The sequence below is a fragment of the Ctenopharyngodon idella genome, chromosome 3 (genome assembly GCF_019924925.1).
Source record: "Ctenopharyngodon idella isolate HZGC_01 chromosome 3, HZGC01, whole genome shotgun sequence".
In the NCBI taxonomy this organism is placed as follows: Eukaryota; Metazoa; Chordata; class Actinopteri; order Cypriniformes; family Xenocyprididae; genus Ctenopharyngodon; species Ctenopharyngodon idella.
Window position 1 is genome coordinate 4,309,592 of NC_067222.1, and position 12,987 is coordinate 4,322,578.

The 12,987-nt window shown below is 37.5% G+C and overlaps 1 protein-coding gene across 11 annotated transcripts in view; it reads right to left on the bottom strand.

Moving 5' to 3' along the window:
* Window positions 1-12,987, bottom strand: part of rbfox3b (RNA binding fox-1 homolog 3b) — a 327,667-nt gene that overhangs the window by 142,150 nt on the left and 172,530 nt on the right. For 8 of the 11 annotated variants that reach the window (XM_051887979.1, XM_051887972.1, XM_051887978.1 and 5 more), the window contains one exon: window positions 2,918-3,012. The exons of the other annotated variants lie outside the window; for them this stretch is intronic. In XM_051887979.1, the coding sequence (XP_051743939.1) occupies window positions 2,918-3,012 (95 nt within the window). The remainder of the gene's footprint in view (window positions 1-2,917; window positions 3,013-12,987) is intronic. 11 annotated transcript variants of the gene reach the window in all.

Here is a 12,987-nt window from a genome sequence, read left to right on the forward strand (position 1 = left end):
CACACACACACACAGCCTGTACTGTAACACCAGCTGACTCTTCTCCAGCCCCGCGTCTCCTTTAATTGGATTTTTATCTGTGGTCATTTTTTTCTCTCTAGTATCTCTCTTAGACCTCTGAGGAATATTATTAGAAATGATAATTAGACTACAAGAGGGGAAAAAAACAACAAATGTAACTAGAGACATTCAGTCCAGATCTGTCTCACTGCTGATGAGTGATGTTTTATTCTGTGTCCTGTAAAGCTCAAAGATTTACACAACATGAATCTGATTCTGTCACTCTAATCTGATTCTCCAACTTGATTCTCTGGATCTAGTTTGATTCTCTAATCTGATTCTCTGACACTTGTCTGAATCTCTGACGCCAGGCTGATTCTCTAAATTGATTCTCTGATGCTTGTCTGAATCTCTCACTCTAGTTTTATTCTTAGATTCATATTCTCTAATCTCATTCTCTGACTCTTGTTTGATTCAATAATTTGATTCTTTAATCTGAATCTCTGTCTCATGCTTAGTTTGATTCTTCAACTGTAGTTCGATTATATTCTTATTTCACTATAGTTTGATTCTCTAATCTTAATCTCTGATACTCTCTGACTCTTATCTCATTTGATTCTTTGACTCCAGTTTGATTCTCTTACTCTGATTTTCTGTTTCTTGCCTAGTTTGATTCTTCACTGAATCTGATTTTTCTGTGACTCTAGTTTGATTCTTTAAAGTAATTAATTAATTCTCTAATCTGAATCTCCAACACTAGTTTGATTCTCTGACTCGGATTCTTCTCTCACTCTAGTTTGATTCTCTAATTTGATTCTTTGATTCTCTAATATTAATCTATGAAACTAGTCTGACTATTCTTGTCTAGTTTGATTCTTTGACTCTAGTTTGATTCTCTTACTCTTATTTTCTGTCTCTTGGCCAGTTTGATTCTTCAACTATAGTTTGATTCTTTGACTAGTCTGATTCTCTGACTCTGATTCTTCTCCGACTCTGATTATTCTATGACCATTGTTTGATTCTCTAATTTAATTAATTGATTCTCAATTCTGAATCTCTGACTGTAGTTTGATTCTTCGACTCTAGTCTGATTCACTGATTCTAGTCTGATCCTCCGACTCTGAATCTCTGACTCTAGTTTGATTCTTTGACTAGTTTGATTCTCTAATTTGATTCATTGATTCTTTAAATTAATTTATTGATTTTTTAATTTATTCTTTGATTCTCTTACCTGAATCTCTGACATGTGTTTGACTCTGACTCCGAGTTTGATTTTTAGACTCTAGTCTGATTCTCTGACTCTAATCTGATTCTCTGACTCTTGTTTGATTCAATAATTTGATTCTTTGATTCTCTTATCTGAATCTCTGTCTCATGCTTAGTTTGATTCTTCAACTCTAGTTTGATTATATTCTTATTTCACTATAGTTCAATGTTTAGTTTATACTCTGATACATTCTGACTCTTGTCTAGTTTGATTCTTTGACTCTAGTTTGATTCTTACTCTAATTTTCTGTTTCTTGTCTAGTTTGATTCTTCACTGAGTCTGATTTTTCTATGACTCTAGTTTGATTCTCTAAATTAATTAATTCTCTAATCTGAATCTTCAACACTAGTTTGATTCTTCGGCTCTAATTTGATTCTGTAATTTGATTCTTTGATTCTCTAATCTTAATCTCTGATACTAGTCCGAATCTCTTACTCTTGTCTAGTTTGATTCTTCAACTCTAGTTTGATTCTCTTACTCTTATTATAGGTCTCTTGACCAGTTTGATTCTTCAACTCTAGTTTGATTCTCTTACTCTTATTATAGGTCTCTTGACCAGTTTGATTCTTCGACTATAGTTTGATTCTCCTACTCTGATTCTTTGACTAATCTGATTCTCCAACTCTGATTCTTCTCTAACTCTGATTATTCTATGACCATTGTCTGATTCTCTAATTTGATTAATTGATTCTCAATTCTGAATCTATGACTGTAGTTTCATTCGTTGACTATAGTCTGATTCACTGATTCTAGTCTGATCCTCCGACTCTGAATCTCTGACTCTAGTTTGATTGCTGGACTAGTTTGGTTCTCTAATTTGATTCATTGATTCTCTAAGTTGATTTACTGATACTTTAATTTTAGTCTTTGAATCTCTAAACTGAATCTCTGACATAAATGACTCTCTGACTCCAGTTTTATTTTTAGACTCTAGTCTGATTCTTTGACTCTGAATCTCTGATTCTAATTTGATTGTTCGACTAGTTTGAATCTCTAATTTGATTCATTTATTCTCTAAATTGATTTATTGATACTTTAATTTTAGTCTTTGATTCTCTAATCTGAATCTCTGACATAAGTTTGACTCTCCGACTCAGTTTGATTTTTAGACTCTAGTCTGATTCTTTGACTCTGAATCTCTGACTCCAGTTTGATTCTATGACTCTAGTTTGACTCTCCGACTCCAGTTTGATTCTTAGACTCTGATTCTACAGGAAGCGTCTGATTCAGACAGCATGATAAAAGGTGCTGATGTTGACATTCAGCCAGCTCTAACGCTGATCACATGAGCACCGACTGTTCAAGAGTAATTTTTTCAGTGGGTAACAGGTGATCATCTCCTCACAATCACCCGCTGGAACTTTACGAATCGCACCTGTTGTTTCTCCCAGCATCAACAAACAGCATCGCACAAATATATCATATCAACACACATCACCACGTTGAACTGAATCCCAAAAGCATATTTACCCTCCACACACACACCTGCTCGGCGCTCAGTCGAACACACGATGCCACTCGCACTGTGATTGAACGCTTGGGGAAGTGATGTCATCAAGTCAAGCACAAATCCACCTGTTCATATCAATCATGGACGCACAAACAAACCACACTGTATCAACACACACACACACAGAGAGCCTCTCTCACCCGTGTGCTGAAGAGAGGAAGTCCTAATCGCCACAGGTGATCGGTCAGGACCGTCCCGTACACCAGAGCGACACCAGCCGACTTACACACACCACCTGACCACAAAACACAAGACAAAGGGTCACTACAGCACAAACATGGTATTGCTCAGATGCTGCTCTTTCATGGAGTTGTGTTTCATACAAGTATCAACTTTGTCTCAGACGTTTCTCCTAAAATCCCTTCAGAAACACAAGTGTGATTCTCATGTACTTCTCACTCTCTCTCAAGGGTGTAAAAGTACTCGGACAATATATTTTTTACAGTTAAAGTATCGATATTGAGTGAAAACTTACTCAATTAAAATCAAAAGTCTAAGTATCTACACTGTAAAAGAATTGTTGGTTTAACTTAAAAAATTAAGTTGCCTCAAAATTTTGAGTTCATTGAAATTAAAAATTTGAGTTAATACAATGAAGGCTATTGATTTAATCAACAGAAACTCAAAATATGTTATCTGGTAATACAATGAACACTGTATAAGCGCAAGTTTCATGTGTCATAGAAGAGGCTCTCGGGAATGAGTGTAACCATCACAGCTTTTGATTTTCCCGGCAAAAACGTCCCGAGTCCTTCACATAAAAATCAGTCTACAGGCTTTCACAGACAATCTAGGAAGTCTCGTTTTTAAGTTTTGTTACAAGCTGTTTACACATTGGCAATAAAAAAAGCGATTAATACATAAAAAATGATTACATACAGCCCTTGGGGTTTTTTTTAATAATATTTTTTGTTGTTCACACGTTTTTTTTATTGCATTACATTAATGAAAATTTGGGCAAAAAAAAGTTACTGCTCTAAAGAGGCTTACAATTTTGCAAAATATAAACTATATTCTTGCTAAATATATGCAACATATATCTAGGGCCCTATGATTTCCGCGATGAGGAAAACGCGGATGGAATCGCGGAATCCAGTCATAAAAACGTAATTTACTGTATAACGCGGCGTCACGGAAGTTGTAAATTTTTTGATGAATAAATAAAAAGTAGGTGAGTACACTTAAATCAAATCACGATATAGACTAGTGTCTGTGAATATTAAACCACAAAAAGAGTATTTAAATTTGAATCCTGCATGTTCTGCATGTTTCTGTGTGAATGAATGGTCCAGACGCGTGGTTTCATTTAGGTCTACCTCACACACACCGAAGCATGCGTGACACTCGTGCTGTTTTCATCCTCTGCCGCCTCACTATATGAGAACATGAACGCATGAACTTTATCTCCAGAATCACTTCATGAGCATTTCACCATTTGATCTGAGAAAAACTATCATCATATCATAAACACACAGAAACTCACGGCAACCCTTCAAAATAAAAGTTTGACTTAACTTAAAGGAATTGTGATAGAAACATATTACTTTTTCATGATTTTTCTTCCATGTTTTAATTTTAACAGTAAAGCTCTGTTGTGCAGCACTTTGTTTGACAAAAAAAGTTTGTTTAATGTCATATGATTAAAAGATAAATTAAATTAAAGTTTTATGCCTTCATTTGATTGCCAGAAAAAAAGAATTTCAGAAAAAAAGAAAAAAAAAAAAAACATTTAATAGAAAAGTGAAATAGTGTTGTTTTTATGAAATCAATTTATTAGACATTCTTTTTGATTATTCAAATTTAATGAAACAATTAAAATGGAATCCAGAAAACTTAAAACAGAAAACAAAATTTGGCAAAAAATAAAACAGAATTTGAGGGGAAAATGCATTACATAGGGGCCTAAATAATATCATTTTTGTTAAACTTTTAATAAATTGTTTTTAAATTGTATAAGTTTCATGATTTCAATTAATTAAACATGCTTTTTGATTACTAAAATTTAATTTAACCATTAAAATGGAGTCCAAATAAATAAATAAATAAATAAACAGAAAAACAGAATTTGGGCAAAATAAAATGGATTTCATAGGGCCCTATATATTGCAGTTTGAGACATTGTTGAGATCTCTTCTGAATCTCTACAGGAGACACATGTGAGATTATGGGTTGTTTTTCACAAGAGAAACATCTGAAAAGCAGAGAACATCAGCATGAGTCTAAATCTGAGAAACAACTGAGATAATGACGTGTGACTTATTGCGTTTGGGAATGCTTACATGTTATATTTACTAAAATAACAAGAGATTTCTCTCCAAAATGCTGCAGTTCATTTATGCATATAGTGAGAACAACTCACTTCACTTGTTTTTCTTTCAGATTAATGACAGAAACCTGTGCATTAGATTTTAACTAACAACGCCACATTCTGATGATATTTCACTATATTAGTGAGCACATTTGGCCTTCACATGTGTAGCCAAACACATTAACATACACACAGAGAGAGAAACACACGCTCGTGCCGACAGCACATGTATTATTTAAGAGCAAACTGGCCATTACAGAGATGCATTTGCCAAGAGTCAGCGTGTCTATTACACCACAAACACACGTCATCTTTATCTAGTGCATCTAACAAGCTCTGCACACTTTAAAATCCCCCTTAAACATCCCATTATTGGTCAGAGTGTGAAATCATCAGACTACACTGTTTTTAAATAAAACAAAGATTACTGGACAACCTTTTCCAAGAAAATACTAAAAATTGTATGTTTAATTAAATGTGTTCTTTGTAATTATTTGTGAATTTACTATCAATTTCTGAGTGAAAATAGTTTTAAAGTAAATCTAATTTTTTTTTCCATCAGCATGTACACCCAGTATCAACACAAGCGCGTTATATATGAACACATCAAAGATTCATCTGCAGACAGAAACACGTGAAACAGCCAATCCGTCTGAAAAAACGCTCATTTCAGAGACATCTGGAGGCATTTCTGGGGTTATCGACGAGGTCTCTGTGTGTTCTGCTCAGGTCGCTGGGTTCGAGGTTGATTTTGAGGCGGTTTGTGTTGTTTTATGTGATGTGTGTATGCAGTATTTTTGTCTCTTTCCGCAGACTCGACAGCCTCCTGCACCGACTGCATCAAATATTAACACTGCGATTAAACGCTAGAGAGAGAGAGAGAGATGGATGAGCGAGCCTGTCGATGCTTGTAGTAGCTGCCGCAGTGACTGTGTGTGTGTGTGTGTGTGTGTGTGAGTGAGTGTGAGTGAGTGTGTGGTTGGCTGGAGCTCACTAATCACTTAGGGTAATGCTGACCTCCAGAGCCGCCTCAAACACACACACACACACACACACACACACACACACACACACACACACACACACACCCACACACTCATAAGTGATCTTTGGCTGGTGGGATCATGTCTTGAAAAACAGAAAAACGTCATGTGAAGAAACTGACACAAATAACGATAATTATTTTTTTCCCCCTTTCACAAGTTCAAATAAATGCAAAAGGGGGACGTTTGGCATCTTTGCATCTTATTCTGGCCAATAATGGCACACTTGCACTCTAAAAAATGTTCATTTTAAGCAAGCAATACAGTAATTGTTAAACAATAGTTGAGTTAAATAAAATTACCCAGCAGGTTGGATAAACATTTTACCCAGTTGCTTGGTTAAAACAACCCAATATATCTGGGTTAAAACAACCCAACCACTGGGTTAGCTGGGTTAAAACAACCCAATCGCTGGGTTAGCTGGGTTAAAACAACCCAATCGCTGGGTTAGCTGGATTAAAACAACCCAATCGCTGGGTTAGCTGGGTTAAAACAACCCATTCGCAGCAACTGGGTTAAAACAACCTAACCGCTGGGTTAGCTGGGTTAAAACAACCCAGCCGCTGGGTTAAAACAACCCAATCGTAGCAACTGGGTTAAAACAACCCATTCGCTGGGTTAAAACAACCCAATATTTGGGTTAAAACAACCCAAAAACTGGGTTAGCTGGGTTAAAACAACCCAATCGCTGGGTTAGCTGGGTTAAAACAACCCAGCCGCTGGGTTAAAACAACCCAATCGCAGCAACTGGGTTAAAACAACCTAACCGCTGGGTTACCTGGGTTAAAACAGCCCAATTGCTGGGTTAAAACAACCCATTTGCTGGGTTAAAACAACCCATTTGCAGCAACTGGGTTAAAACAACCCAATCGCAGCAACTGGGTTAAAACAACCCAATCGCAGCAAATGGGTTAAAACAACCCATTCGCTGGGTTAAAACAACCCAAACGCTGGGTTAAAACAACCCAATTGCAGCAACTGGGTTAAAACAACCCATTCGCTGGGTTAAAACAACCCAAACGCTGGGTTAAAACAACCCAAACACTGGGTTAAAACAACCCAATTGCAGCAACTGGGTTAAAACAACCCATTCGCTGGGTTAAAACAACCTAACCGCTGGGTTACCTAGGGTTAAAACAGCCTAATCGCTGGGTTAAAACAACCCAATCGCTGGGTTAAAACAACCCAATCGCTGGGTTAAAACAACCCATTCGCAGCAACTGGGTTAAAACAACCCATTTGCTGGGTTAAAACAACCTAATCACAGCAACTGGTTTAAAACAACCCATTCGCAGCAACTGGGTTAAAACAACCCATTCGCTGGGTTAAAACAACCCATTCGCTATGTTAAAACAACCCAAACGCTGGGTTAAAACAACCCAAACACTGGGTTAAAACAACCCAATTGCAGCAACTGGGTTAAAACAACCCATTCGCTGGGTTAAAACAACCTAACCGCTGGGTTACCTAGGGTTAAAACAGCCTAATCGCTGGGTTAAAACAACCCAATCGCTGGGTTAAAACAACCCATTCGCAGCAACTGGGTTAAAACAACCCATTCGCTGGGTTAAAACAACCCATTCGCTGGGTTAAAACAACCTAATCACAGCAACTGGGTTAAAACAACCCAATCGCAGCAACTGGGTTAAAACAACCCATTTGCTGGGTTAAAACAACCCAATCGCAGCAACTGGGTTAAAACAACCCATTCGCTGGGTTAGCTGGGTTAAAACAGCCCAACCACTGGGTTAAAACAACCCATTCACAGCAACTGGGTTAAAACAACCCACCTGCTGGGTTAGCTGGGTTAAAACAACCCAATCACTGGGTTAAAACAACCCAACCCAATCGTTGGGTTAAAACAACCCAATCGCTCGGTTAGCTGGGTTTGTCTATTTTCAACCCTGCATTTTTTTTTAAGAGTGTGGAGACATTATTTGTCACAATCTTTATTTCTCATATTTTCTTCTTCTTTGGACACAATTTTTAATATGTAAAAGTCAAATGTTGTAAATCGTATAGTTTAGGCATGACATACAGATATAAAGTCACAATTATGAGAAATAACATCAAAATTAGGAGGTTTTATGTCAGCGTTATGGAGAAAGAAGAGGCTTTGCAATCTGTTTTTGAGCTCAAACATGACTTTGCTTGACAAAAACCAGCATATTGACTCCTAAATCTGATCGATGAGCGAAGAATCAACCACTGAGAGCCAAGAGTTTGAACAGCAAAGTGATTTGTCATCATATTGAGATTCAGAAGTGAATAATAAAAAAATAAAACCATGCAGTGATGTGCATGAAGAAAGAGAGAAGAAAAGTGAAAGTGAAGTGATACAGGATTTTCATTAGTACATTACAGCTCATCTAACTACAGTGAGTGAAAACACAAATAACACTTTAACTGAGACAGTGAAGAGAGTGTGTGTGTGTGTGTGTGTGTGTGTGTGTGTGTGTGTGTGTGTGTGTGTGTGTGTGTGTGTGTGTTAGTGTACCAGAAAACGGTTCGTTTACTCTATGGTACGCGTTATTAAAGCTGCAATGAACCTGTTCTCTCGTCCTTCACTCTCTGCTTCCTTTTTTTACCACACACACACACACACACACACACACACACACACACACACACACACACACACACACACACACACACACACACACACACATACACACAAAGAATAAAAGGAAACAAGTGGATGAAACATCCATAAACCGTCTGCACTTACAGAGAAATAATCTACTGTGTATCGTTTAATATTTCTCTCACTGTCTGATTTTAATCATAAAAACACTAATGAGTCCACATGCATAATGCAAAGCACCATGGGAGGGATGCACATCTGTCATAAATAGTTATTAATTTGATCATTAGCACCATAATCTACAATATTATTCATTGAATTATACTAAATAATAATGACATAAATAAATAAAATAAATCTGAAGTCACCATGTGCGTGTTTGGTGATGAACTGATCAGGGCTTTACACAGACGAGGTTGTTTACCTACTTCAAAACTCTCAATCAATGACCCCCGGCAGATTAATTGAGATGCTTTACATTGATTTTTCCCCATGACCAGAGACGGAGCGGGGGCGTGTTGCCACGGTGATCTGTAGGGTCAGGGGTTCACGTGCTCGGACGTTTCCTCTCATTCAAAAAACTACACTAAAAAAATCCAATAATCTTAATGGACTGAGGAAAACTTTGCAACACAAATAAATTGACCTTAAAAAAGGAAAACATACAAACAAAAAAACATGTAAACAAGAAAAAGTTACCAAATAACCAAACAAACAAACAAATAAATAAGCCAATAAACAAACAAATGGTTAAAAATGGTAGTAGCATATAAATATAAGTGAACTGTGTAATTAAATTGACCATATTAAAAAACACACTCATCAATCACTCAATAAAGCAAGCTAGATTCATTCCATTTCAGTTTTTTTTCCCCCACAAAATGTAAACTAATTGCATGCAATGAAATTAAGTTCAAAATGTTCAAGAATTGTGTTGTAATCTGCTCAACTCAACTGAGGAAGCAGCAAAAAATCAATTCTTGAGTGAGCTCCAGTAGATTCACAACTGCTATGAAAGCAAACTGGACTCATTTGTGTAAGTGAGCCGCCCATCATGATGACGCCACGTGGGCATTTCTCTTCAGCAAACTAAACCAGGGACAATGCCAGATGTTTGCTTACTAGTACTTCAACACATAATGAATCATTCATGTCTGGAGAACAAACACTTAAAGGATTAGTTCACTTCAGAATTCAAATTTCCTGATAATTTACTCACTCCCATGTTATCCAAGATGTTTATGTCTTTCTTTCTTCAGACAAAAGGAAATTAAGGTTGAGGAAAACATTGCAAGATTTTTCTCCATATAGTGGACTTCACTGGGGATCAACAGGTTGAAGGTCCAAATGTCAGTTTCAGTGCAGCTTCAAAGAGCTCTACACGATCCCAGTCTGTGAAGTTTCAGCTCAAAATACCCCACAGATCATTTATTATAGCTTGTCAAATTTGCCCCTATTTGGGTGTGAGCAAAAACATGCAGTTTTTGTTTGTCCCTTTAAATGCAAATAAACTGCTGCTCCCAGCCGCCTTTCCAGAAGAGGGCGGAGCTTCAACAGCTCACGCTTCGGTTGTTCAACAACAACAAAGCTGGAGAATCTCACGCAGCCAAAATGACGATTGTCAGTAACGGTGTTCAGCCTTACATTGTTCAAGCCGGAGTCGGACACTGATGGAGAGACTCAGGAAGAAGTTGCAACTTTTAGAATGCATCTGGACATTTCTGAATGGAAAGTGGATACATTTATGGAGTTGATTCAACTCATCGACTAGCATGTGCCGTCATGTTAAACTTTTGTGCAAATCCAGCGTTGAATTGACCCTCGTTTGTGAAGCAGTCCGGCGTAAAAAGATTTGCGCAAATCAGAGATGTTCACGAGTCTTTTATCTGGAGTCTGAGTCAAGTCTGAAGTCTTTATCACTGGAGTCCGAATCGAGTCTTGAGTCATTAAAAAAAAAAAATTCTCATAATCAAATTCTATTTTTTATCCTAGTTGTATTATATAGACAAAATAATATGATCTATCATCTGTTTTATTTGAAATTAAGGTCCTATGATGTAAGGGATAATGTACATACAGCTTGTTACTTTATAATCCATTACAACGTACAAAACAGTCGTCCTGGCAACACGAGTAGTCATTTTCAATACAGTCCCTAAGCGGACGCAAGATGGCGCCAGTGAGTCACAGTTTGTTATACAGCAGTTTGTTATGCAGCTTCGTTGATATTAACAGTCATTATCAGAAAATATCAAACCTCAGAATGTTTAAGAATGTCAATTGAAAACTCTACACATGCTGATTGCGATACGTTAAAATATGAGCTTTAAGTAATAAATGGATTAACATCTCTTTCTATCTCTCTCTTACGAACACACATTAAGAAAGAGAAAAGCTGCATATACGAAAAGATTGATAAAACGTAGTGCTAGGTTTAAAGTCTAGATTTTTTTGTTCATATTTTTTCAGGCTGGCAATTCAAATGAGCCATGCAGCTTCACCACAGTATATAGCTAGCTGTTTGAGTTAATGTGACTAACCTTTGTGGATGCGATGTCTCATAAAATTTGATGATGTTGTTCCGGTGTCTTTAATTGTTTTCCCACATTCTGTGCAATTTAGCTGATCTGACATGATAATAAACCCAAACGAAAGAACATATGGCACAGTGGCTCCCGTCATGTTTCATGGGAGTGAAATTTTGAAATTTCGAAGTTTACGCGCACGGATATACGTAATCAAATTCTATGACAAGACTCCGATCTACCACAACACGTAAGGAAATATATGTGACGCAGATATTATAAAACCACTTAAACACAACACAAATTCTTTATTTATTATATCAGTAGTTAAGGGTAAAAGACTTGAGTCATTTTTAAAATATTCACGAGTCTTTTGTGCCGAGTCGAGTCAAATCTGAAGTCACTAACTCGAGTGTCCATCTCTGGCGCAAATATATAACACTTTGCCGACTTTCTTCTGCACATTTCCTTCATAAATTAAATTCAACCACGGTGTCCTCAGTGACTCAGATGCAGAGAGTCTATGGAGAATCTCATGAAAGAATCTCATGAATCTCGGTCCGCAGCAACACACCCGCCACATGAAATCGATTGGATGAACGGTTCTCGACATAATCAAAATGCAAACAGACAGACAGACACAGAGATTCCTGCTGTAACGCATTGTGTACGGAGCAAATAGGGATACGTTAGCTCACTTAGCTTGAGTTATTGACACCAGACAGACTTCACAGAGGCGATTGACATTTCACAACTGGCGCTTTGTTCCTCGTGAAACTTGTTTAACTGTCCGTCGCAAATGTTATGTCGTCCACAGTGTTACTTAATAAAGAAAATAACTTTAAATGAGCAACAAAAACAGTTCAACAGGGAGCGCGCAGCTCTTAAAGGGGCCACACCATATTTCTACTCGTTACACTGCCTTTATTAGAGAAAAGAATATGTTCAGCCCCCTCCTTCCAAAGCTTCGAATATTCGTTATGGATTACTGCCAAAGCTTTGAAGCTCAAAAAATGGTATTCGGACCAGCCCTAATGCTAACAGGGCAGATCATCACCAGTCGTGGTTGGGGCTTCTCTACTCTTGCGTAAGAGTAGGGGAAAATCTGGAACCGCACATTTAGAGAGACTGTTTATGATTTATGGGGATTATAAAAAAAGGAGTGGGTGGATTTTTACCATTATAGGCTGGTTGTTTACACACATCAGTGTTCAAACACTTTATAAAAGTGAATTTTGCATAAAAGGGTCCCCTTCAATACATTCATGAAAAGACACTTAAAACCAGTTGGTTAAAAACAACTGAAAACAAAAATGTTTAAGAAAAGTAAAGTCAGTTCTGAGAAAAGCTTTGTGTGTCTTAACTGCCTAAATTCAGCTTGGACCAGCTAGAAACCTTTTCTAAACACACAGTTAGCAGTTCTAGTCTTGCGCCCGCAGCTGTTTGAGTGTCTGAAACACTTCTCCTTTATGACTGTCAGAGATCAGCTTCATTCATCAGACGGCTGCATCTTTAAAACCCGTCACGGCCGGCGGGCAAACACGCAAACGCACACATGCACACGCGAGCGACAACCAATAAACTCGAGCAGCAACAAAAGACTGAAACCGAGAATCTAAAGAATGGCTCTGGGCGATCGGCAGAGCTTCACACTCACAGATTCATCAAGCTCTGTGAGACTGCTCCACTTTCACACGACAACCACAACAACAACAACCTCAAAACCAGACCGACTGACACTCGGATCCTA